Source organism: Lagopus leucura, unplaced genomic scaffold (assembly GCF_019238085.1).
Source record: "Lagopus leucura isolate 7727_CA_CO unplaced genomic scaffold, USGS_WTPT01 Super-Scaffold_100004, whole genome shotgun sequence".
Lineage (NCBI taxonomy): Eukaryota > Metazoa > Chordata > Aves > Galliformes > Phasianidae > Lagopus > Lagopus leucura.
In genome coordinates, this window is record NW_024962264.1 from 68,063,098 (window position 1) to 68,088,995 (window position 25,898).

The window sequence follows — 25,898 nt, forward strand, 5'->3', positions numbered from 1 at the left end:
CCAATAGACGGCATCCGTGGTCCCTTCTCTGTTATTTTGGGACCACCAGGCCACAAAGCAAACAAAGTCAAACCAATTGCCATACCAACGTGCAAACTCCTGCAGAAGGTATAAACTGCACCTTGAAACTCCTGGAGGTGGAGTGGGAACTCATCTCAGAGCTTCCTCCTGCCAGGGTCTGGCAACCAGGCATTTTCCTTGCAAAGCCATCTCTGAGCTCAAAACCCATGTTTTCTCATTTTCAAGCAAGATCATATATTCAAATACCATTTATTTTTTTCCTCTATTTAAATCTGCAACGACAGATCATTTGTTCCCCCCACACACTCCATCCTTGCAAAGCAGGGATGAGTGAAAATAAACAAAAGCAACACATTTCTGGAATTGCACTTCTTAGAACAGCCCGTGCTGCTCACTCTATCTCAGACACGACTACAACAGGTGAAAAGTAGTCAAGAAGCAGTGGAGGACTAGAAGACACGACATGGTGAGCGCACTGCCTGTGCAGCTGGGATGCTTATTTGCCATTACACACCTTGGGGAATTATGTGGCCTCTTCTGACAGATCTGCATGTAGAAATATGGGCAGTTTGTTTCTGGTAGGCAACCTTAGCATCTCCCTGTGCCATCAGCTGACCCATGGTTAGGCAGGGGTTGGACTCAATGATGCCTGTGGGTCCCTTCATACTCAGGATTATTCTACAGTTCTGTGGTGACTTTCTACATCCCAAGATAGATAACCAACATCCAAAACAATCTTACTGCTATATTCCCAGACTTCCAGGAAACACTACAAGGGGCCACAGTGAGCTCTGTATGGTAAGATCATGGAATCATTGAGGTTAGAAAAGAGGTCTAAGATCCCCAACTCCAAGTCCAACCCATCCCACCATTGCTCACTGACCACGTCCCTCAGTGCTGCATCTGCACAGTTCTTGAACCTCCAGGGATGATAACTCCACCAGCCCCCTGTGGAATATATGCAGCAGGTAGCCAAGCGTGGAAATGCAACCAAGGCAGTGTACACTCTAATCCTTGGCTGCGTTTCCCCACTCCACTCCAACACAAAAAGACAGCTTACACTGTTCCTTTGCTTTGCAGAAACCTGGCATTTCCAGCACAACAATACCAGACCCAACTCAGTGATGTCAGTTAAATACTTCTCTGAGCTTCAAAGGATTTAGTGGCAGATTGGTGCCAGGAGGCGGCGGCTCTTAGGGTCACCTCAAACACATCTTTGCTGTTGTGAGGTGCCAGGTCTGGGAACTCATGAAGCAGAACGGTGCCCAGTCTCTGTAGGAGATTTTGTGCTTTTGACTCATTTCTGGTTCAAGTGTTCACCTGAAAGGATAGCAAAAGAGAAGGACATTATGGCGTAAGGAACTGTCAAGAGCTTTGTGTTCTTCCTCAGCCTGTGAAAAAATCACCGTTCATTAAAAAGAAAACACTTGAAAAAGCTCAAAGACAGCGATGCATAAGATGAAACAACTCAGTGACAGATCTGTCTGATTATTTCCTCTGTTGTACCTTAAAAAGTACCTTTGCATCACAGCAGTTCCAGCTTTGTGCTGCACATGGGCAAACTCAACCATGCATGCTTACATCCCGTGTTCTTAATGGTCATTCCAGTTGTGGGGTCCCCATCCATGGAGGTGCTCCAGAACCATGGAGATGTGGCACTGAGGGATGTGGTCAGTGGACATGGTGGGATGGGTTGGGGATCTTGGAGCTCTTTTCCAGTTGTAATGATTCTATGACACGTGCTGTCCTTCAAACACACCCCATCATGTTGGTTTCCAAAGCATTTGTGGATTTTCCTGCCTGCTCTGTGCTGGGTTTGCCACATAAGGAAGCCAGCACAGACCTGCATCACTTGAAGGTGCTGGCCTGGAGAATTTTAAAATACAGCCTCTGCTTTATTTCCATGTATTCATCCTCTCTTTCCAGGGAAATAAACTGGAAAAGAGGCTCGCTGCCAACATCTGAAGAGTGAGCAATTCTTCTGCGTCTCTTAAATTCTGGATTCCTGCTGAGTGCTTTATAAAATAAAAAATAATAAAAAAAATAACTTCCAAACCAGCTCCCAGCTTTCCAGCCAAGAGACTCCCTGAGTCTGGAAGCCTTCACAAATAAAATAAAAATTACAATGAAAACGACTTCTCAACCACGCTCTGCAGGAGAAGGCTGCAGAAGGGCTGCTACGATCCCATGCCTTGGCCAGCTTTTATGAATGCACGGTGCTGGGCTGCCATCCTGCTGATCCCACATTGCTTGTGGTGAGGTGAGCACCATTTAGAGAAAGGTGGGTGCTTTTCTACCAGAAATTTCTCCTTGTTCTCCAATAGTGATGCCATTTTCCAGGGATGCATGTGGCCAAGGGCTACACCTAACCCAACGGGACTATTTGTCAGCCCTCTAACCATGCAGCACAACCACGGTGAGGACAGCATAGATAAATTTGCCTTGGCCCAGCCCATGAAGACACATCTATAGCTACACCTCCACATAGATATCTGTTCTTCTGCTCTTCGTGAAGATCTAATCAGAAACAGCCCTACTTGGAATGGACATTTCTTCTTGAACATCTGGTGCCTGCACTCCTTCCACATGGTGTTTATAATCCATGCTCCTGTCCACCCACACAGCCCCTGTACCCACACAGGGTTATAGCCATTGCCTCTCATCTGGGCTTGGCTGATGCAAATTTGCCTTTATTTCACATGCAAAACATCTCTGCAAGAGTATTTTTAGGTCCTTGCCTTGATTAGGTCAACTCTTTCTAAATCTCAATTCTCTTTCCATTCACTTCTGGAAATAGGCAATAAATGACTGGCCATTGTTATCTAAGGTAACACTAAGTGCCCACTCCTGTCTCATCTAGCAAGAGTCCCACAGCCACATTTATTATCATCCTTTGCCTTCTGGATACTTCTGCAGCACCATCAGTAACCTCTGGATTGGATAGAGATGGGTGGAGAGTCACGTTGCAAAGCAGACCCAATTAATGGCCATAAGCAACTGGAAACATCTTTATGCTATGGCATTGCAGACTCTTACCCCAAAGATCCACCACTGTCTCCTGCAGCTTCCCGGGCCAAGTTCTGCTCCCTGTGAAAATCCCTGTGAAAATTTGAAAATTTTCTACAAATTAGGATGGTCTCAATGCTGGCATACAAATGAAACGTTGTGTGCTCTCCAGCTGCTGGGTGTGGGGTTGGCCACCTCCTAAATGACACCAACCCCACACCAAGTAGGGGAGCAGGGGGAGACAGATGCATGAGGAGGCTGTGGGTTCTGCACCCCAGGCAAAGGGGATGAGCTTGGGAACTGAGATCTCAGCACAGTTTACACAAAATCTCCCCTCTTTTCCAGAAGAAATCTTTTTCTCTCTCTTTTTTTTTTTCCTCCCCTCTTTCAGCCAAATACTGGGAATTTTTGTTCCAAGAATAAGCACCCATTCAGCTGGCAATTCTATTTCCCCCCTTATTGTTTCCTGCTTGATCAAGAAAAGTTTCAATATCAGGAGACGGAGCTGAAATGAGAGAGACAGAAACAAGGGATACGATGCCACTTAGTGGAACATAGCTAGATAATAACCAAGAACAGTATTCCAACATCCACGCTGCAAATTATTGCTCATCTCCATGAGATGCTGTTCCTGTTCCCGATGTGCACTGAAGATTTCCCAAGGTACCAAAAGTTATGGAAAAAAACCTACAGAGAAGCAAAAGGTGCCCAGATTAGGAGCAAGGCTGCAGCAACACCCAAACCTACGGGCAGCTGCAAGAGCTGGCAGGCAGTCAGTCCCCGCTGCCCTGCCAAAGCTTGGATGTTGATAAGAGAAAGTCTATTCCCTCTCTATCTCCCTGTAAATACACTCCAGCCCATACACTGCAGAAGTGCCAGGCTTTGGTTGGAGGCAGCAACCTTAGCTTGCTTGCAGGCTCTTTATAGTATTTTTAGCCTTCCTGACATGAGCAAAAAACAGAGCCATCCCTGTGCTGGCACATGTATATAAGGGATGGGGCTGCTGGGAGCTGCCTGCCTTCTGCAAGAAGTGGGGAGCTGAGGCCAGTTCGTGAACAGGGTGAGTAGAATCAGCCCCATTTGGGGTTATTTCCCATCTTTTTTTGTCACTCTTCTGCACAAGTTCTCTTTCCTCCATCCATTTCCTCACGTGCCATGTCCTCACCTGATGGGAATGGAGTCTGGCATTGCTTTTCTCTTCTGGTCCTGATTCTTCCCGTCCCCTGACCACCATCACCTCCCCCCCCACCCATGGCATTCTCCATCCCCTCTGCATGCCCTGCCAGCCCAGTTCCTATAGGAGAATGCTGCAGAGATGTTGGGCGGCCTCACTTTGCTCCTATTGTGGAGATTTTCTATTTGACCCTTGATATCTTTAAGCTGCCACGGTTGCAAATTTCCATCCTCCTGACATCGAAACTGCACAGAGCAGCCGGTGATAACATGATGCTTTAGAGTCACACTCATGGTCAGGGCAGTCCAGGAACAAAGCTGAGAGCCTGCTGATAGCACAACCGTCTCCAGAGTTCTTCTCCCATTCAAATCAGAGAAGATTGCTCTCGTTGCCCCCTGCAGCAGCAACTCGGGAATGAAACAGCACCTCTAAAGCTGGCTTTTCACGAATTAATGTGGTGGCATCACTGGGGTAATGCTGGATGGAACTTGGGGGGAAAAGTAAGAAAGCAGCACTCCTCTATTCTTCCCTTCTCCAGCTTCCAGTAAGCAATGATTTAGGGATTTCTGAGATGGGCTGTGTCTGAAGGATCCAGTTTAAGGCAAGGGGAGAGAAAACTTCAGAGATGTCAACGTGATGCTTTCCCTTAAATTTCTTTTAAAGCCCTAAATATATGAGTGGTATAGGATTGAAATAAAATGCTTGTTTTCATCCCCAGTGAAAGATCTCTGATATTTTAAAATAAGACTGAGCACGTGGGTAGGTCCATCTTCGGTCCTATGGGCTATTCCACTATTTCTAAGTGGTCGTGCACTGCAGCCCCTCCTGGTTCCCATCCCAAACATGAAGGCATCACAGGGAGGTGTGCTCAGAGTGAGAAAGAAGGGTTGGGGCAAAAAACTGAGCTCAGCAAACCAACCGGTCTCCAAGCCCTGCCAAAGCAAATTGAGAAAGGCTGTAGCTCCCAGGACCTGCTGGGATTTATCTTTTGAGTTGGTCAGTGCTGGTTCATGTCAGGTAATGGCCACGAAGGGCTCAGAAGTGGCCTCTTGTTGCTCACTTAAAAAGTGGCAGCTGAAATGCCTTTGTGCCTGTGACAGTGGGTGCCTGCGCATGCACAAGGACAACTCGAAAGTGTCAACAGCTGGGCACTAACAGTTTGTCTCTGTGGACTGGGAGTAAAAAGGGAATGTACAACCTCAACGGGCAGTACAGAAACCCCACAGCAGCCCTGCAAAGACAAATATCTCATGCACAGGACATGGAGGACAGACTCATAGAATCATTAAGGTTGGAGAAGATTTCTGAGATCACCACGTCCAACCCCAACCCATCTCTCCATGCCCACTGACCCTCAATGCCACATCTCCACAGTTCTGGAGCATTTCCAGGGACGGTGACCCCACTCAGCAGCCTGTAATTGGTGAGCATGGAGTATTACCCCATCTGGATGAGGCTGTCCTACACTCACAAGCCTCATCCAAAGCAGAGAGAGGAAAATCAGGGATGAGTGACATCTCGCTTTCCTGGAAGAGCGAGGCCAGCGCCTGGCACAGATGTTGAAAAGCCGGCATGGGAGAGGCTGGATGTGAAGAGTGACAGTTCTGGACGACACTAAGTGGCTCACAGCAGGCTCTGCTATTTGCATGGCACAAATAGTCATTTCATGATTAAAAACAACAACAGCGAATGGGAGCTAAACCAAGATAAAACCAGAGAGCGCTGTGCAAACATTGAGGGCACGTGAGAGCTGGCTCAGCCCACAGCTTTAACCCAATAACCCCATCAGTCCTGGATTCCACCTCCCACTTTGTCACCTGTTTTCTCCTGCAGGCTTCTCACTCGTCTCAGCTGCATTTCAAGTGCAAAGCGATGAAGTAAAGGGTGACAGTATTTCTGCAAGCCCTGAATGGCAGAAGCAAATCCCAGCAAATAAAAAACACATTGGGTGGGAGGTTGGGGAAAAGGAAAGATTTGCTGAAAGATGAACTTATTTGGAGCACCGAAACACTAATTACATTAACTCCTTGCTCTCCTTGATTCCTGCCTCTGGGGGCAAGGAGAAATGCTCTGTGATTGGTCTGAGCTGGGCTTTAAATGTCCCTTCCAATTCCATCAATTTTATGATTCTACTTTTGGCTAACTCCCATTGACCAGATCCCCATTCACTATAAACAACCAACCATACTGACTGGTGGGCTTCTTTTGTAAAAAAAACTCATCTGCTTTTCCATCCACAGACTTTGTGATTTCTTCCTCCCTTGCCCACTGCACGAATGAAGACCAGCCATGATGGATCCAAGCCATCCAAAACCCACACCATCAAAGCCAGAGAGCTGATTCTCTCCCCGCACTCCAGGAATGGGGACCACCATGAAAAACAGCCCACACAAATTACATCAGAATGGGCCCATCCTAAGAACCATGAAGAAAACGCGATGCCATCCCAGGCAGATGACCTCTTGCCTGGTCAGAGGGGATCTCAGATGTCGGATGTCTGTAATGGCAGCTTTAGCCTGGGACATGTTTCTGAAGAGATCAACCTCAATAGCTCAGAGAAAATCCCCCACCAGGACAGCAATGCAAACAGGAACAAGGATGGGGTATTAAAGAAAGCCTCAGCTGTGCAAAAAGTGAGAAATGAGCCCAAGGGTTCCCCGTCCAAGGATGTTTTCTTGTTTTGGGCCAATAAAGTTAGCAACAGCAGCAAAGGGAGCAGCACCTTCCCAAAGCTACTGCAGAAATCATCTAGGACTGCAGGAAACTCCTCTCCAGCTCTCCTTCCCCAGGAAGGACTCAGCTTAAAAGAGAATCAGACTGAAAAACCCCAAAGAAAGACCAGAAGAGATCTCTTCACTGAAACAAATGTTTTCAGCCATATAGACACTCACGTCCTCCATGTGAGCCAGCAGGTAGGTCCTGCAGTCTCTCAGCAGATCCATGTCCTAATATTCAACTTTCAGCCTATGTTCTGATGACAAGATGGTGCCCAGTGACCTCAAGAACCTGGGGGGTGAAGTTACTATGGCCAAAGGTCTCTGTGCCAGGACACCAAGCAGGATTGTATTAGGGTTCTACCTGGAGACCCTTCTGAAGGGCTCAATGGGGAGAGAAAGGGGCCACGGGATACCCCAAGGCAGGACAGGCTGTGTTTAGCTAGATAGGAGCCAGTGACCAGAATGCACAGAAAAACACACACAGCCAACAGCAGCCACAGTCGAGCTGTATCCAGCAATCTCTTCATATATGTGGCAGCCTGAGTCTTATTTTTCTTAAGCAGAAGGCTTCAGTTGTGTCCTCATCTCAGTCTGTGCCCTGCTATATGATATTCCCCCTTTCTGGGTGCTTGGGAGCCCAGAAGGAGAGCATCAAACTCTTAATTCCTGTTACTTGAACCACACACTGCTGCTGCAATTTCTCCCCCAGGGGCAGCACAATTTGTCTGGGCAGTGAACTCACAGCTTACACGTCAACTCATTAGTGAGAGTGAAGAGGTACAAGGAATAATTGTGCTCTTCGTTAGAGTTGAAACCTGCAATTTCTACCTAGCCCGAGGCTACTATCCCTTGGGAAGAAGGATGCTGTTGTGTTTCAGAGTCTACCAAGTCTATTAAGAGGAAAAGAGAGGGGGAGGAAGCTGGAAGAGTGGAGAGAGAGGATAATAAACAACTGAAAATACCTGTAAGGCAATGGGAACAGTTTGTTTCCCTGTTTATCCAAGGCTCTTGCTGAATTAAAATCTGATGCACCTGGCCTTTTTTCTCTAGATGGGATTTACAAGTGCCAAGACCAGCAACAGAGCAGCTCACCGATTATTGCATCTCTGGTGGCGGATGCTGCTTTGCTGGTGGTGCCCTGGGAATGTTGGATTTTCCCCTCTCCCCATGCCTCTATTCATGGGGGATTTGATGGAAGACCCCGGGCAGTATAGGTGCAGAGCTGGACCCCTTTTCTGGACACCTAGGAATAGCCTGGAGACTGTTTCCATAAACCCACATCAGGGCCTGCTCCAAATATCTGCAGAGCCAGCAGTTCTCATGAACTGAGATGCTCTGACCCATTCTTCAGGAGTCTTAGGAGTATTCAGGACCAGGATCACCTGGGGATGTTGTAACTCTCAATCTAGGACCTAAGTTTGCCATTTCTGATTGAAACAGAATTTCACAGACTGAATTTTGCACCAAGATGTGCCAATGGGGAAGCAGGTAGCTAGGTATCTATTGGATGAGTACATTTTTTTTCTTCCTTGGGAGTAATTATCATTACTTGTTTGCCCAGCAGCTGCACAATCATGACAACATGATAATGGAAATGCAAGCGAACAGCAAGAGCACCATCATTTTAAAATAACTGCTCTCTAGTCGCATCTTCATTTTTAAACACAGCATCACAAGGAAAATATTCAGCTGTTACAAATGCAACGTTTCCCATACGCAAAAAGAAAGAGATTTCCAGCTTTGGTTAGGGCAGGAAAGTCATTGAGGAATGAAACAGCAGGGGCAGGAGGTTGTAGAATTGAGCTGGACTAAATATAGCCCAGTGGAAGAAAAATCTACTGCTAAAAATATTTGTGCTAGCACAAAAGAGGGAAGAGCCCAGGAATGTGGATGAGTGAATGGGAGGAAAGGGGCAGAAAAGCTTTCTTTGGATTAAGAAATAGGTGAAACTGTAGTGGTAGAAGCAATTCCTTCCACCCATTTTGGGGCATGAGTTTGACTGCTTTCAGAGTGTCAAGAAGAGGATCTGATACACATAGATGCTTCTCTTCTGCACAAATAGACTCATAGAATCATACAGGTTGGAAAAGACCTCTAAGATCCCCAAGCCCAACCCCAACCCACCCCTACCATGACGACTGACCATGTCTCTCAGTGCCACATCTCCATGGTTCTTAAATACCTCCAGGGACAACACACTGAGATGTTATTTGGTGTGGGGTTGGAAACCCACTTCCCCTGGAAGATGCAGATTCCCCTAGAATGTTGCAGATTTACACCACTAGAGAAATAGCTACCACAAGACTTTCTGGGCAAAGAAATGAGAAATGCCACCTTCATTTCCACCAAACAGCAACTTCAGTCCTTAAGGCCAAGCATAGGAAAATGGAGAAATGTTCTACCATAATCCAAATTTTTGGATTTCCAGTTCTAGAGGGAGAGAAGTGAAGCTTTGTGGTCTTTGTGATGTACTTTTCCTTCCAGCAAGGCCATCACCTCAGCAGCCACTGACCCACGCAGTTATGACACCAAGAGTGCCTTTATCTCACCTGTCTTCTCCATTGCAGCTGAAATCGGGGCACGCCACGAGGTCAGTCCAGGCCATCGTTCCCCTGATCACTGCCAAATCCCAGAGCAAACTGGAGATGGTGCGGGCTATATGGTTCTGGCTTTGCCATAACATTGGTAAGTCTGGTCCCACTGTTTCACAGTCACGTGGTGGAGCTGAGAGCCCTTTCCTTGAATGCAACCTCTTGGATTTTGGCTCTTCGTGTCCTGCAGAATGGATTCTACAATGTTCTTCTTGCAACCACAAATTCCAATATTCCCCTCTCAACTTTGGGAAGGTGCCTGGGATGGGGACTGGTTGCAAACTGAGAGCCTCCATACTGAAAGTGACACCTGCTTTAAGGCACAAGCCACCACGTGAGCACCAAATCCAAAGAGACACCAGTAAAGTTCTCAGCTTCAATGCATTGGAGGGCATTTTCCCAATGCGTGCATGGTGCAAACTCAAGGCAACTGAGCTATGCCTCTAGCAGTCATCTGGGGACAGCGGGGTCTCTGCACAATGCAGTCACTTCGTGCTACTTTACCCTACTACATCCATGTGTGCAAGACAATATGACTGTCACTGTACCTCACTTGAATGGCGCAACCACTGTTTACATGCGCTGAGAACCCAATTCCCCCAAGGCTTTAGCAATTCTTTGCTTATATGGGGAATTGTCAAACTCTTGAATAATGATTGGGAGAAGAGCTGTCATGGCTTCCAGGGAGGGTAGACAGAGAAACAGGGTTGGGCAGGAGAAGGAATGGGTTCATTTTGGAACTAATAAATCCTTACATTAGCCTGAAATTGGGTGGTATTCTCCCTTTCCTAGAATATGATGTGGATGGCTTCCTGGGGCTCTCTCAGAAGATCCACATGCCAGAGCAGGTCCTGCAGACGGGGAGAGCTGTGTGTTCTGGATATGCTCATTTATGCTGGGAAATGTGCAGGTAAAACTCGCCTTGGGCTTTCTCCTCCTGCTGCCTTGAAGATATGAGGGGGGAACATTAAGATAGGATGGGCACTACCCCACAACTGGCATAGAATTATAGAGCATCCCAAGTTGGAAGGAACCAGTAAGGATCGCTGTGTCTAGCCCCTGGCTCCGCACAGGACCACCCAAAAATCAGACCATGTATCTGAGAGCACTGTTCAGATACTTTTGAACTCCAGCAGATGCTGAAACCATTTCCCCACCGTGTCTTTGGGCACTGCAGTTGCCTCCCTTCTTTTCTGCTTGAATGGAGGAGCAGAGATATGAGTTTGGCAAATCAACCACAATCAGAGATGCAAGGAACGAGGGTTTGGAGTGAGCAGGGAGGGTTGTTGAAGAGTGAATTTGGCCAACATCTGGCACAAGCGGAGCAGGGCCTTGGCTTTAGGGAGGTTGTACTTACCTCGGAAGTTGGGCTGGTTTCCAAAAAGCAGGTACCAAGCAGTGTTTGGTGTGCTGTTACCTCCCCTATTTTCTCTCCATGGCAGGGAGGCAGGTCTGAGCAGTGTGGAGATCCCGGGGTTCAGCCGAGGCCCGTGTGCCCGTGGAGGTCGGCAGTGCCAGCAACAGAAGAGCAGCCACATGTGGAACGCAGTGCAGCTGGAAGGACAGTGGTGGCTCCTGGATGCCTGTTGGGGTGCAGGCACTGTGGACACAGAGAACAGGTTGTTTGTGCCCAGGTGAGACAACCTCATCCCACCACCTCTGTTTCTCAACGCAAGTGGGCAAGGCTCAACCAGACCTCAGAAATGGCCATCCCATACCTTCTAGTAGACCCTTACTTACCAGATTTGCCAGGCCTTGAGCTCTCGTTTCAAGTGCATCCCCAGATACTGCTTGAAGATGGCCCACTTTTTACCATAGTGGTTGCTCAGGAACCCCGTGCAAAAATAGACAGTCTACACATAAACACCTACTACATCCAATGCCTTACTCCCTGAGCTGTAATGGCAACTTCTCAGGTGATAACCACCTCCACTCCCCACCAACTTATTTTATTTGTGGCCAGTGTCACTTTTGATGTAACAAATCCTTGTTTTTACAGAAACTTTGCTCTGATGTGGCTCCACACGTGAGATTTCTTAGCCCATGCTAAGCAAATAATGACTCTCACAGAGGTTATTTATACAATTTAATAATTTCCATTAACTACATTATGGGCTTGACATTTTTAATTCTTTTTTTCTCCCTAATAATGCATAATGAAATAATTGTGGAATTTCTAGTGGGTAATTATCTTGCTGAGAACAGTTTATAATGCCAGGGAGTATGGGCTGCTTTTAACTGAGCAGAAGCAGACTAAAACATCACCTATGGCAACAGGCAGAGATAACAGCTTCTTGTGGGTCCATCCCTTAGAGGATCTGGTCCTGGCTGGACAGACTGAATATCAGTGTTCTCAGAACCATCAGATCAACAGATGCAACAAAGCTTCCCACCATGAACCCAACACAGGGGTGAAGGTTGACTCAATAAATGCCTAAGCAGAGGTGATACCTAGAAGGTCAGGTTGAGCACATTCAACTTGTGATGCACTTTTTCTTCAAAACAAAACAAAATATGGGTGAACTCTTGGAAGAGGTCATAGGACTGGGTATGTGGAAAGCAAGACTACTAAGTACTATAACGTAGTTAATCTGGAAAGTCTAAACGAAAGCTTGGCCCTTCCTTACTGATGTCGGTTCCACTCTGATGGTGTGGGGGAACTTCTCATACAGAGGTACATCATTATCACTGCCTTGGATGCAAAGTGTTTTCTTGCTCCCTCCATGACATCCCTTTCGCTCCCCTTGCAGGCATGATGATTTCTTCTTCCTCACTGACCCTGAGCACTTCATTGAGACCCACTGGCCAGAGGACCCTGCGTGGCAGCTCCTGCAGCCCCCCATCTCATGGGAGGACTTTGAGCAGAGAGTGTTTAAAACTTCAGAATTTTTCAGACTTCAGCTCTGTCTCCTTTCTCCGAACACTTCCCTCCTCAGAACAGGTAAATACAGAGCAAGGGGTAAATCTGAGTAATATAAATCCTAGCTTGCTTTTAAGAAGCCCAAATTGAGGATGTTTCTCATTCAAAAATGGACCACCTGTTGATCTCTGGGGTCTCTTCCAATCCAAGCCATTCTATGATCTATTTTTAAGCACAGGTTTAACAACCAGTAGAGCGGAGGAACATATTTAAGCAATTTCTGGAGTCACGGCCATTGTGTGATACTGCGATTAGTAAACTGGGAATTAGGATTCATAAATCATAGCTAATGGAGCCAAATCACTTAGACCCTTTTGTGCATGGCTTTTCCCCTCTAAATTGGCCAACAGTAGCAAAATAGTTTCAAGATACCTGAGACACAATCCTCATTGTGTTCACCAGATGGGGAGGGACGCTCCCAGACAAAACATGGCCTGAAACAGTCACGTCCCACATTCTGAAAGGGAGGTGGGGTTGTTTTTCCTTGATTGTAGTTTTCTGACAGTTTTTCAGGTCAGATGCATCGTGATAGATACATGTATTTTTTGGACACATTTTGTACGTCTGTTGCCCTAGATGGTTTCATGTGCATATAGATTTCTCCTGCAGTTTAGTTTATCAGCAGAGCCAGACAGGAGGTAAAGCTATCTCAGATTGTAGTCGGGCTTACAGAAAATGAATGTACAGCAAGGCCCACCAGGAGGATTTTGACTAGGAGGATTTATTACTTACCCAGGAGAGAAAATCCTCCAATATTTCCAGGACACTGGACATTGCTGAAATGGGCTGTTGCTACCTTTGGAGCAGCAAGAAGCTGCACAAATCCAATGAAATTGGGAATAGTTGAGAGGCTGGTGATACCTTTACAAAGAGATCTTATGGTGCCTCTCCACTGCAGAAGCTCAGAGCATGCCAGGGAAGGGACTTGGTCTTCTACCAAGGGCCATACAGCCCCAGTGTGGAAAGCCACTTTCCATCATCTATCAGCGTTCCTGGTCAAGCGGCGAGGACTCAGAGGATTGGAACAGGTTGCCCAAGGAGGCTGTGGATGCCCCATCCCTGCAGGCATTCAAGGCCAGGCTGGACGTGGCTCTGGGCAGCCTGATCTGCTGGTTGGTGACCCTGCACATAGCAGGGGGGTTGAAACTGGATGATCATTGTGTTCCTTTTCAACCCAGGCCATTCTATGATTCTATGATTGTAGGCTTGCCAGTGTGACTCTGGTCTATGAGAAAGGTGGTAAGGAGGATGGCTGGGCCCAGAGAGTGGTGGTGAATGGAGTCAAATCCAGCTGGCCATCAGTCACGAGTGGTGTTCCCCAGGGGTTGGTACTGGGGCCTGTCCTCTTCAGTATTTTTATTGATGACCTGGATGAGGGCATTGAGTGCACCCTCAGTAACTCCGCAGATGACACCAAGTTGGGAGGTAGTGCCAATCTGCCTGGGAGCCCTTCAGAAGGATCTGGACAGGCTGGATCACTGGGCTGAGGCCAGTGGGATGAAATTCAACAAGACCAAGTGCCAGGTCTTGCACTTCGCCTACAACAACCACAGAGAACACTGTGGGGTTGGGGCAGGGTGGTTAGAAAGCTGCATGGAGGAAAATGATTCAGGGGTGTTAGCCAATGCTTGGCTGAACATGAGCCAGGAGAGTGCTCAAGTGGCCAAGAAGGCCAATGGCATCCTGGATTGTATCAGAAATAGCATTGCTAGCAAGAGCAGGGAAGTAATCATCCCTCTGTACTCAGCACTGGTGAGGCTACACCTTGAGTACTGTGTTCAGTGTTGGGCCCCTCACTACAGGAAAGACATTGAGGCCCTGGAGCATGTTCAGAGAGAGGCAACAAAGCTGTGAGGGGTCTGCAGATCAAGTCTTATGGGGAACGGCTGAAGGAACTGGGATTATTTAGTCTGGAGCAGAGGAGGTCAGGGGAGACCTTATGGCTGCCTACAACTATCTGAAGGGAGGTTTTGGCAAGAAGGGGGTCAACCTCTGCTCTCATGTAACTAGCAATAGGACTAGAGGAAACGGCCTCAAGTTGCACCAGAGGAGGTTCAGGTTGGTTGTTAGGGAAAACTTCTCTGAAAGAATGATCAGGTGCTGGAATGGGCTGCTCAGGGAGGTGGTGGAGTCACCAACCCTGGAGGTGTTCAAGAAAGATTTAGTTGTTGTACTGAGGGACGTGCTTACATGCTTTAGTGGAAAATGCTGGGTAGGTGGATGATTAGACTGGATGATCTGGAAGTCTTTTCCAGCGTTGGTGACCCTATGAATCTAAATGGAAGGATGGGGAGGCTGAAGAACCCCTTTCAGGTCCCAGCCACGAGGGAGCTCAAAGGCACACAACCAAGTAACACAAAGCTTGTAGCCTCAGAGGAAAAACAGGAGATCGAGATCAACAGCCCAACCAGCCCCTTGATCTGCATGCCAAAGTGATAAATTGCAGAACATGGACTCTCACAAAATATCATTAACTGTGGTAGAAAAGCCCAAGGGGAAGAATGAGGAAAAATAAGTGTTTTGTTATTCTCTGTCGTCCCTTTCTTCAGTTCTTCATAGCCAAAAGACATAGGAATGGAGTCTAGCAGCAGCTGAGGGCTTTGGCCCTTGATGACCCACTAGATGCCACGAACTAAAATTTCCTGGGAAGAATATTTAAGGGTACAAAGTAAAGCACATTCCAGTGCACCACTGCTCTACACCCCTTGGAAATCCTGTCCCACAACCATAGAACTCACTGGCCGACCTGGGCTTTGGGCAGTTGTCCTTTTTTCCTCTAAAACTGAGACGAAATGAGATTTTCCCATTAGAACGTTAAAAATTGCCAACCCTTTTTTTCCCCCAGTTATTTTTTCATCTTGTGGAGAGAAGAGCTTTCCTGGGCCTAAAGCCTAACTTGAACAGTTTAACCACTGCCATTAGCCTCAACATCCAGAGCCATATCAGAAGTGTGCTTAAAACACCAAATTACAAACCCAGATTGCAAATCAAGGCAGAGGTCTGCTTTTGTTGATGCAAAATTATGATTACATTGATCTAGGTCAATGGCAGGAAACCAGCATCTTAAACATCCAAGACAATCTGAGTACAAGAATGCTCAAGATCTTTGGTGTAAAACCTATTTTCCCTTTTCAGCTACTGTGGATCAATTCCTGCTTTATTACATTTGAACAGCTCCCATCTCTGTAAAATGCTGAAAAGCTTTCAGCCAGGGTTCCTCCCGCAAACCACTATCTGATGGGATCTGGAATGGGAACACCTTGCAACAGGACCTGATTTTCAGGAAATATCAGACTCTGTAAACTCAGCCCCTTTAATTGGTAACGTGATTTGAACCTTTAGAGTTGGTAAAACCGTAGAACCATTAAGGTCAGAAAAGACAACTAAGATCCCCAAGTACAACCCCAACCCATCCCACCATGCCCACTGATCTCAGTACCACATCTCCACAGTGCTGGAACACCTCCAGGGACAGTGACTCCGCCACTCCCTGGGCAGCTCTGCCAATCCACTCCTTTGGAGAAGAGATTTTTTCCTAATACCCAACCCTGGCACAACTTAAGGCCATCACCTCTCATTCTAAGCTGCAGACCTGGATGGCATTTGGTCCTACGCAATTAGAGCTTTGTAAAACTTTTGCATACAGAAAGGCAGTTGTCAGTGGCAAACTGTAGATACAAATATCTAGAGTGGGAGGGGGCAGGGAAGACTTTTAGACAGAACTTGGAGAAATTAGAAACACGCCTGTACTTCTTTTTTCCCCCAAAACAATTAATGCAACATACATTGGCCTCCTGCAATGCTGCTGGTGCTGACATGGGAACCCACCTCCAGCTTCACCTGGCCTCCCTGAAGACCAGGAATCTTTAGCTGATGGCTTGAATTAACCCAATAAAACAAACTAATGTTTGTTTTAAACATAGCCATTAATTATCTCCTCGGGTTCCCTTCCCAAAGCAAAGCACATTGCTGGCTTCCCTATCTCATCATCGCTGGCTCCGCTGCATACAATGTTCTGTTCTTTTCTTTCTTCCTAAAGATCCTAATATGATGCAGCCGGCCAGGCCAGCAGCTTCGGAAACTAGCATAGAGGGAATTTAATAACAAGAAAACCTGCAGTTAATAAAGTCTGTCATCAGTAATGTCTCCACTGAACACTTGCCAGGAGAGAATTGTTTGCACTTACTGTGTGAGCCAAGTCACAGCTTCAACAGGCAAGGCACAAATAAAACCCAGCCTTCCCATTCTTTTCACGTCTCTGTTTCAACCTACCAAGAAAGATCTGTGGGGCAAACAATGAAAAAATCCAGATACAAACAGGGGGGGGGGGAAAGAAAAAAACAACAACAACAACAAAAAACAGTCGCCCCATTATTCATTAGATTATGAAACATGTTTCGCAATCCAGTAATTAGCAAGGGACGATTTTTTCAGCATGAAAAAGGAGGCTTTTGTCATGTTGTGTTAGCACCCCAAACAAATGAACATCGCGCACAGCGCGGGTGCCGATTCCACCCCCGGGCTCCCGCAGTGCCATCGCTCCGTACCGCTCGCCTCTCTCCAGCAAAAATGTTGTGGTGAGGACGGGACGACGCGGAGCAGCCACACTCAGGACATGAGATGAGCCCCCCCTGGGTGCTCAGGGGCACGGGGTAATGAGGAGCAGGCTTGATTTCTACAGACCTTGAGGATGGTGGGTTGGAGAATGCATCGCGGTATGCCAGTGTCTGGGAAGCACTCTGAGATGCTCCAGGGGCAGAAGAACTCAATGTCTTGTCCTCTATGGTGGTTTTTCCTCATCCTCTACCCTATACCTAGAGCAACAGAGTACAAAATACCATGAAAGCAGGGTTTTATGGCCATGCAGCCCCTGGTACATCCCAGTACATGGGATGATGCAGCTCACCACGTGCTGAAAGCAGCCTGCTGGTTAGATGGCCCCATCTTCTTTGAGGCTTGTGAAACCTTGCCCTGTCCCTGCAAAACCAACCAACCAACCAACCACCCTGTCTGCCCAGGAGCAGATGGGAGGCGCTGGGGAGGGTTTCCTATAGCAAGCAGCAGAGGGCAATTGGAATAGAACAGGCTCCCCAGGGCAGTGGTCGGCAAACCAAGCTGCTGGAGCTCAAGAAGCATTTGAACAATGCTCTTAGACACAAGAGTTTGAATCTTGTGTGGTCTTCTGTGGTTGGATTCAGTGATCCTTGCTGGACTCTTCCAACTTGGGATAGTCTACGATTCGAAGATGTGGCACACATGGAGTGGTGACAGCAGTGACTCTGTTCCTCCATAGGGACTTCTCTTGGAGATGCTTCAGTTCTGGGTACGAGCACAGGCTCAGACCAGCTGAAAGCCTCCTCCTGTCACTAGAGGCACCAGATGGCAATACCTACACACCCCTCCTGGACTTTCTCTTCTCCTCTTCTACCTGGCTAGGGTTCACTCCAAACCAGAAGCTTGTAGATGTTTGTGATTTACAGTGACGCCAAATTTTAGAAAGATATTATAATCATTATGAGGGAAAAAAAAAAGAAAAAAAAAAATCAACCCCATGGCAGCATCATGGGATCTCCCACCAACCAAGCTGGGAAATTCTGATCCTCCCAGTTGCTTTGTTGGATTGATACCAGAGTAGAAGACCTGCAGCTTAGAGGAACAACACCAGGTCAAGAAGCCATGCAATGATAGCCTCCGTATGGGACACTGGCTTTGTTCTGTCTCAGGACTCAAAATGTAACTCTTTGTTATTCTCTCCAGGCCTAATATTATCCACATTTCTCTTGCAACAATGATAGAAAAATGGTAGGAGGCAAGGAAGGATCTCACTGGTGTCCCTTAGCAGTTAGGGTTAAAATGAGAGGGAGAAACAGGTCTCAGCCTCCTGCACAGATAGTTTTGGTCCATATCCCCAAAGACCTGGGTCTGAGATAAGAATGTACTACACTGCTGATGAAGGATTGTTAAAGGTGTTTTCTTTATCCTCCTACAGCCCATGGAGAGGCATCAGTGATGTTGGGGAGCACTCATCCAACAGAGTTCACCTACCAGCTCTCCAAACTCCAGGGCACTATGACCACAGGGGATGTAGGCACTGCTCATGGGATGATGACAGTGTCTGAGAACAGTGTGACTATCAAGGTGATTCCCCCAACCAAGGGTCTGTATGACCTCATGATCTTTGCACGTCACGCTGACTCTCTGGACCCTTACAACTGGGTGTGCTCCTATCAGATCCTGTGCCTGGAGCCACGCACGGCGGAGGCACTGCCTGAAAACCCTTTTCATTTCTGGGGCCTTCACCAAAAGGTGAGAGATTTTGGCATTGAGGAAAGCAGCTACAAAGGGGAGCTGCTTGTTGCTCCACAGGGGACTTTGCTCTTGACTCTCAGGACATCCCGACCCTTGCTTGCCAGCTATGAGCTGGTGAATAAAGACTTAGATTCCGCTCTGAGTAAGAAATGTCTGGCTGCTCGAACTGAGGACAAGAAACTGAGTTGCCACGTCCTCTGTCCATTCCAGGGTTACTACCGTCTCTCCGTGTTTGTGAAAGATTTAGGAGGCACCTCCTTCCGGAACACAGCCAATTTCCTTATTCGTTGCTTAGGACCCATCAACCAGAACGAGCTCTTCCCCTTGGGGTTGAGCACGCATTGTGGGAGTGGGATCAGCTCCAGTGGCTGCGGCCTCTCCAACCCCAGCCACTCCGACCCCATCATCACCACCAAGCTGGGCAAGTGCAACATCACCTTCCACGCACGGGCTGACGTCGAGGTGACCGCCAGCTTGAGCAAAGACAAAGTCAGCAGCACTGAGTACCCCCTAGAGAGGTACGTGCTGGTCACCCACCTGAAGTCTAAAGTCAGCGTGTGCGTCGTGCTCCCTGAGCCAGGCATGTACAAAGTGGGGCTTTTTGGGAGAAACAAAGACCACAAGGAGTTTGTCCATATTTGCGACTACATCGTGCGCTGTTTCTCAGAGCTGTGCTGGCCTCCTTTCCCCAAGGTCTACAGCCTGTGGAGGAGAGGATGCGTGCTGCTAGAGCCACGCACGGGGCTCCTCCAGGAGCAGAGCTGGGTCCGCTTCAGGGTGAAAGTGCCAAAAGCCCACAGAGCTGTCGTCCTCGGGGGGGAGAAGACGGCACTACAGCTGAACCCCAGCTCTGTTTGGGAAGGGGAGGTGTTCAGCGGGGCGGCGGGGATGCGGGTCCGACTGGCAGCCAGCTTCAGCCCTTGCTGCTCCTCCATGGAGGTCCTGCTGGAATTTGAGGTGGGATGCAGCCCACCTGCCTCCACGGGGCGCTCGGGGTAAGCTGGGTGCTCTGCAAAGCATGCAGAAAGCCAAGGGAGGAAGCAGAAGTTCTTAAAACTGAAGGACGTGGAGACACGGACAGAACTCCCAGAACGTTATGGCATGCTGGGGGGAGTCTGGGTGTCACACGCAGAGCTCCTCTTCCCGCAGGATATCCAAATACTTGCTGGGGCCTCCTATCCCTCTTGGAGACCTCACTGCCGCATAAATCAGGATCAACATATGGAAGGCTCCTAATATTTTGCTTCTGTCAGAGGAAACCATTGTTCAGCTTCTCTACAGGAAGGATGTCTCGCTGCTTATTACCAGCTTGAATAATCGTTTGGAATGCTTCGTTTGACATTTATTCAAGAACTTGGAAACCACACAGTTTCTCTCTCTGGAGAGGATGACAACAACAACAATTAAAGAAAAAAAAGAAAAAAGCCCACGCCGGAGCCAACAGCATCAAAAAAATGTAAATATATAGTAAAGAAAGGAGGACCTCCTTGCAGAGAAAATCTGTGCTTGGGCAGAGGAGAGGGGAAAGGAAGGAAGGACATACTGTATTTTATCAACCACGTCTTCAAAATATCTTCCAGGTCTTCATTATTAAGGCTGACATGTAGATATGCACTTAAGAGCAGCAAGGACTCGAAATTAAGAGAGGGAAGAGGCAAGGAAGCGGCTCTGCAGCCAAAGCTTCTAACTGCAGAGTGGAAAGCACAGACAACTGCTCTTAGGTTCTGGCATGTGCTGCAAGGCACCATAAACAGGAGATGGGCAGGGCCCTCACAACATCCAGAGGAGCACATATTCGTCATCTGAAGAAAACATGCTAAAGTAAAAGGCAGGAAAAGCAATTACATCATCCAATGCTTAGAGATGGTGCTACTGTTTGGATAAATTTAGAGGCCATGGGCTGGAAAATACGCAGTAGAAATACTTCTTCATGCTTGCAATGGGGTTTCTGGCTGCAGTAAGGAAGAACTGCTGGTTAATTTTGGATGCACAACAGATGAGGAAGGGAGACTGCTTTCTTCAAGTCCAGCAATTTAAACTTGACCTGTAGCAAAAGCTGAAATAGATTTGAACCTTCTCTGTTTCCTGGAAGTCAGGCAGCACAGCTGATGTGCCAGGATCTGCATTTCACAGCAAACTTGCTGGAACCACACTGATGTGTTGGAAGATTTGTGGCAAAATCCAAGGACTGCTCTGAATGAAGCGAAGCACCTGCAGTGGCAAACAAGAGAAATGCCTGCCTGCAATGCTGAAGAGCAATGTAAGCAGCATGGACCCTCTCTCCTCACCTGTAGTGTTGCAGCTCCCTGTTGGGAGCTCCTCAGGGCTCCCCAACCTGCACACTGCCCACAGACAGCACTGCTCATGAAATTGTATCTGCAGAACCAGCAAACTCTCTAAACTACTCCTTTTTCTTTTTTTCTTTATTCTGTGGAAGAATTCTGGCATGGCAAACCAAAATGGTCGACAAGAGAAATTACTCTCAGTCCTTACTGCCATCTTCCCCCCTCCAGGGAAAACTCAGCTTTAATTAATTCCTCTTTATCCATCATACCAAAGTCCAGGTTAGCGTTATTTGATTTGGGGTCCAAACAATTCATGTCAACATATAATTACCAGAGGTGCTCAGAATTTTAACGATGTTCCCACAGGGGATTATTATTATTTTTTTTTTTTTACTTCAAGGATCTGAAGTCAACCCTCTCACATTTCCCTCTATGGACGCTTGGGTACAGCATGCAACCCATCTTAAATGTCATTCTGATTTAGGTGTATGTACCTCAAAGCCCACACCCCCAGCTCTGAGTGCCTTCGCAATAAGCACCGGCAGTGCCTCTCCAACAATAACAGCCCTGGAGCAAGCATCACTCATGAAAAAACAATGGTAAGAGAAAGAACGCTCCTGTGTGTCTCTCCTCCTCTCACTCCCTCTGCCCATCAGGATTAAATGAGGTAAGGATGGATTACAACACATACCTGCAGCTACAAAACATGCCTAGCTCTGAGCTAACTTAGTTCAGGAAGCCATTGGAAGACCTCCAGGTGTACATGGAGCTGTGGACAGCATGAAGAGAAACATGAGGGCTGTGCTCAGCTCAACCAGCATGCCAAGAGGCTCCTTCATAGCTGAAGTCAAAAGGAAGTAATACCAGGATGGGCTGAACCTGAAATCCCCATACTAAAAATGCTAACTTGTGTAGAGTCATGAGATGTCAACCAAGCACAGTGTCCCAAACTCTTTGCCTTTACACAATTCCTTGTGCTACATCTGTGTTAAACTGGTCATCAGGGTGAACCACGTTATGACTCGTTTAGTTTATCCTATGGTGCTGTAACAGTTGAGGTGTCCATACATCCTGTGTATTCTTCAGCTTCTTGTGCTGCTCTTGCAGCTTCAGTAGCAAGAGTAGGACCAATCTGCAGTAGGATATCCACACTGGGGTAGGAATTGATGGCTTTAGAATCATACAATCATATGGGTTGGAAAGGACCTCTAAAAACCATCAAGCCCAACCCATCCCCACCATGCCCACTGACCATGTCCCTCAGTGCCACATCTCCGTGGTTCTTGGACACCTCCAGGGACAGTGACCCCCCCATTTTATGGGCAGTCATGTCAGTGCCTGACCACTCTCTCAGAGAAGAAATATTTCCTAATATCCAACCTGACCCTTCCCTGGCGCAACCAAGGCCATCACCTCTCATCCTATTGCTGTTACCTCAGAGAAGAGGCCGATTTTTAAAGGGCCAGACCTGCTGAAATGGCTGCATGTGATCAAAGGAATCCCACAAGTATGGTAATGGCACAAAAACTGCTGTATTTCATTCAATCAGGTCAAGGAATGTGGCTGTAAAAGCAGTCCTTGCAATGCCCAAGCTTCTTCAAAATACAGAAAGACGAAACATCACTGACTTTCAAGGGTAATTTCAAACATTTCCTCCTAGTCTGACAACTGGGATTTTGTGGCAAAGATGAAAGAAAAGAATGGGTATAGGCGAGAAGAATGTATGTAAGAAGGGCATTCCTCAAAGCTGAGCCAAACTCTTTAATGCATTCACTTGAGATGCATAAGCCAGGGCAATTCTGTTCAGCAAGTCCCCAGGAATACAGCTGGGAGGCTGAGTGACAGGGAGGAAGGGTTCAAAATATGCTTGAGAGAAAGCTGGGCTGTGTCCTGCTCTCTGCAGGCTGGCAGGTGAGAGGGACTGGAGATAGACAGACCTGGCTAGAGGTGCAGTCCCCTCCAGGTTGGCACCATTGATAACTGGAAAAGATTAATCTGGGAAATCTTTCAGGAAATGGCACGGGTGACTGTGAAGACCCCTTGCCCCAGGAAAAGGGAGGAGGAGGTGATGAGCAGAGCTTTTCACAGGTATCAGGAGAGAGGACTCGCAGAGATGGAGGCTGGTGGGAAAGCTGCAAAGGGCATTTCTATAATGGCAGAGATTAGCTCCTGGGCAGGCTAAGCACCAGGCAAAACACATCTCCCAAATCCCACATTATTAAGGATTTAAGCTACTAACCCATTTTACAAAGCTATCCAACCATGGGCACCCTGTTAGCATTTTCATGACAGCAGCCAAAGATGTTCCACCTCCAGGGCTGTGAAAACAAACAGCCACGGGACATGAGCAGGACAAGAACAAAAGAGAGAAGGAACAGCTTCTCATTGTACCAAAGAGCTGAAACCCTCACCGAGAGCACCGAAGTGATGCTAAAACCATGACATCATACTTCCAACACTTTCACTTGCTGTACCAAAGTCTTCATTGTTGTGTCTGCTGCTTTACAGCCTTGGGTACACAGCGTACTCAGTACATATATATATATATATATATATATATAAGAAAGAGACCTCGGCTGTCAGCAATTCTGCTCACCATAAATAAAAGCATGGTAACCAAGGTTACTCAGGTTTTGCTCTTATCATTTTTGTTCCCAGAGAAAGCAGTGTTCTCCCTCCTGCATTTGGTGGTGCACTGACAGCAGCCTTCCCATGGAGGATGGGTTCAGGCTCCTTTTTGGTGGTGCCCAGCTACAGGACAAGGAGCAATGGGCACCAACTGGAACACAAGAAGTTCCATCTGAACTGCATCCCAGGCTGCAGTAAGAAACCTGGTCTAGAAAGAGGTGTCCCTGCCTATAGCAGAGTGGTTGGAACTAAATGATCTTAAATGTCCCTTCCAAACCAAACCATTCTATGACTGAGTGCACAAAGGAGACATGTTGGTTGCTTGTTGTTTGGCACTCAGTAACAGCTCCTGGCTCTGCTGGCAGCTGGGCAGCCACGGATCTCATGGCAGACCTCAAGCAGCAACAAGGGAGCCACCAGGAGCAAACAACATCCATGAGGTTGTATCACCCAAACAGACCCCCATCCCAACCTTAAGTTCTCCCTTAGCAGGACACTAGGGAAACACAAGGGAGCATTCAGCCTCTGCACACAGACCCTTTGTTTACCTATGTCAGATAAACACAGCAGAAAGGATATTTTGCATTGCCCCTGTTCAGTTTCTCTTTCCTTGCTGAACTCTCTTTGCTGCAGTGCCAGAAGGTGGGACAGCCAGGCTTGGGTGTCCATTTTTGGTCATGTTAGTGTCACAAACCCAGCTCTTGTACAATATATACATTCAGATTTAATTTGTCTCTTTATTTTAGAGACATGCTTAAGCAGTATTTTGCTTTCCCCTAAGCTTTCTCCAAGGAGAATCTGAATTGAACAATTCAGGTATCTTAGAATGGGAATAAAGTGCAGCTCAGATCCCCAAGGTAGCTGCCATCAAAGAAGCAAAACCAAAGCAAGTGAACAGCTGTGCTTTTGCACTTTGTTTTCTTTCTCCTACCTTCTTCATACCTCCCCCTGGGAGGAAAACAGAGAGTAACCTCTGCTGATGGCCTGGCTATGCTCTGCTCAATTCAGGAAGGGCTTCATTTCAAGAACCTGCAGCTCCACATGGCTCCAGGCACACCTTGAGGTCTCGCAGGTGCTTCAGTGCACAGTAGCTTCCCCTCGTTATATCCTCAGAGTCAGCTTGAGAGTGGGATCCAGCAGAACCATAGACTATCCCAAGTTAGAAAGGACTCAGATGGGTCATTCCTGGCAGTAGAACGGTTTTTTTTTTTGCTTGGAAAACCTGATGCATCCTCAGGAGGTTCTGAAGGTTTGCTGGGTGGTGAAGGGCATCTCTGCTGATACAGCTGTCCATGAAAGGAGACACACCTTTGGGGGTGGATGATGGATTTGGCTTTCCCTGGAAGGACACACTAAGATGGCACCTTGTCCTGCTCTGTTGGGCTGCACTCTGTCACGTTCCTTCCTTGAGTTGGTGGAAATCAGCTGGAGAGGAGATCCAGGTCCTTCCATCCAACCAATATCATTTTTTGCTGTGACAGGCAGCAAACAGCTCAAGCACAGCCAGTAGCCTGAAATAAGAGACAGCAAAATGGGATTTCTCCACTCTGTGCAGAGACCACGCTCTGAGCAGGCTCTCTGACCTGACCATGCAGAAAAGGCTACAGGTGACCCATGTTCAAAGAGCTGCAAAGCATCTTCCCATGGTTTCCTCCCACGTGAACCCTCTGGTGGCCCATATCAGACATGAAGCAGGACAGAGCTCCTCACAGAAGGTTTCATTATGGTTGGAAAAGACCTCTGAGATTCCCAATCCATCCACCGTGCCCATTGACCGTGTCCTCCAGTGCCACATCTCCAAGGTCCCTTAACGCCTCCAGGGATGGTGACTCCATCACTCCCCAGGCAGCCTGTGCCAATATATGCAAACATACCCTCAGCAACCTCACTGCAGCCCCATTTGGCAATATCCTGCTCAAGGGGAAGGTTGAAGCTGCCCCATGACACAACACACTACAGCTGCACCATCTATGGTGACATCAGGTTCAGCTCTCTACTATACAATCTGGCTGCATTTCTCTCTGTCTGCTCCGCTGATCCTTGACCATCATTTCTCACAGCCCCTTGGCTTTTATTTCCAAGCAAGGCTCACCATCTCCCTTTTCCTCCCTTAGAAATGAAAGAGGAAATTTGGCTGCATACGATACGTAATTAATTGAAAGGCTCCAACTTACAGAGACAAAAGGAAAAAAAACAGAAGTCAGTTCAGTTAAAAAATTAATCTGCAGCTGACGAGTTGAGACTGGT

General features: G+C 47.4%; 1 protein-coding gene across 1 annotated transcript; it reads left to right on the forward strand.

Moving 5' to 3' along the window:
- The first annotated feature begins 3,984 nt into the window (after positions 1-3,984).
- Positions 3,985-23,648, forward strand: LOC122180209 (kyphoscoliosis peptidase-like). Its single transcript, XM_042871746.1, has 7 exons — positions 3,985-4,087; positions 6,442-7,113; positions 9,486-9,603; positions 10,302-10,419; positions 10,952-11,143; positions 12,260-12,450; positions 18,419-23,648. The coding sequence occupies exons 2-7, from the start codon at positions 6,478-6,480 to the stop codon at positions 19,735-19,737; spliced, it is 2,574 nt and encodes an 857-aa protein (XP_042727680.1). The 5' UTR covers positions 3,985-4,087; positions 6,442-6,477; the 3' UTR covers positions 19,738-23,648.
- Positions 23,649-25,898: the final 2,250 nt, after the last annotated feature.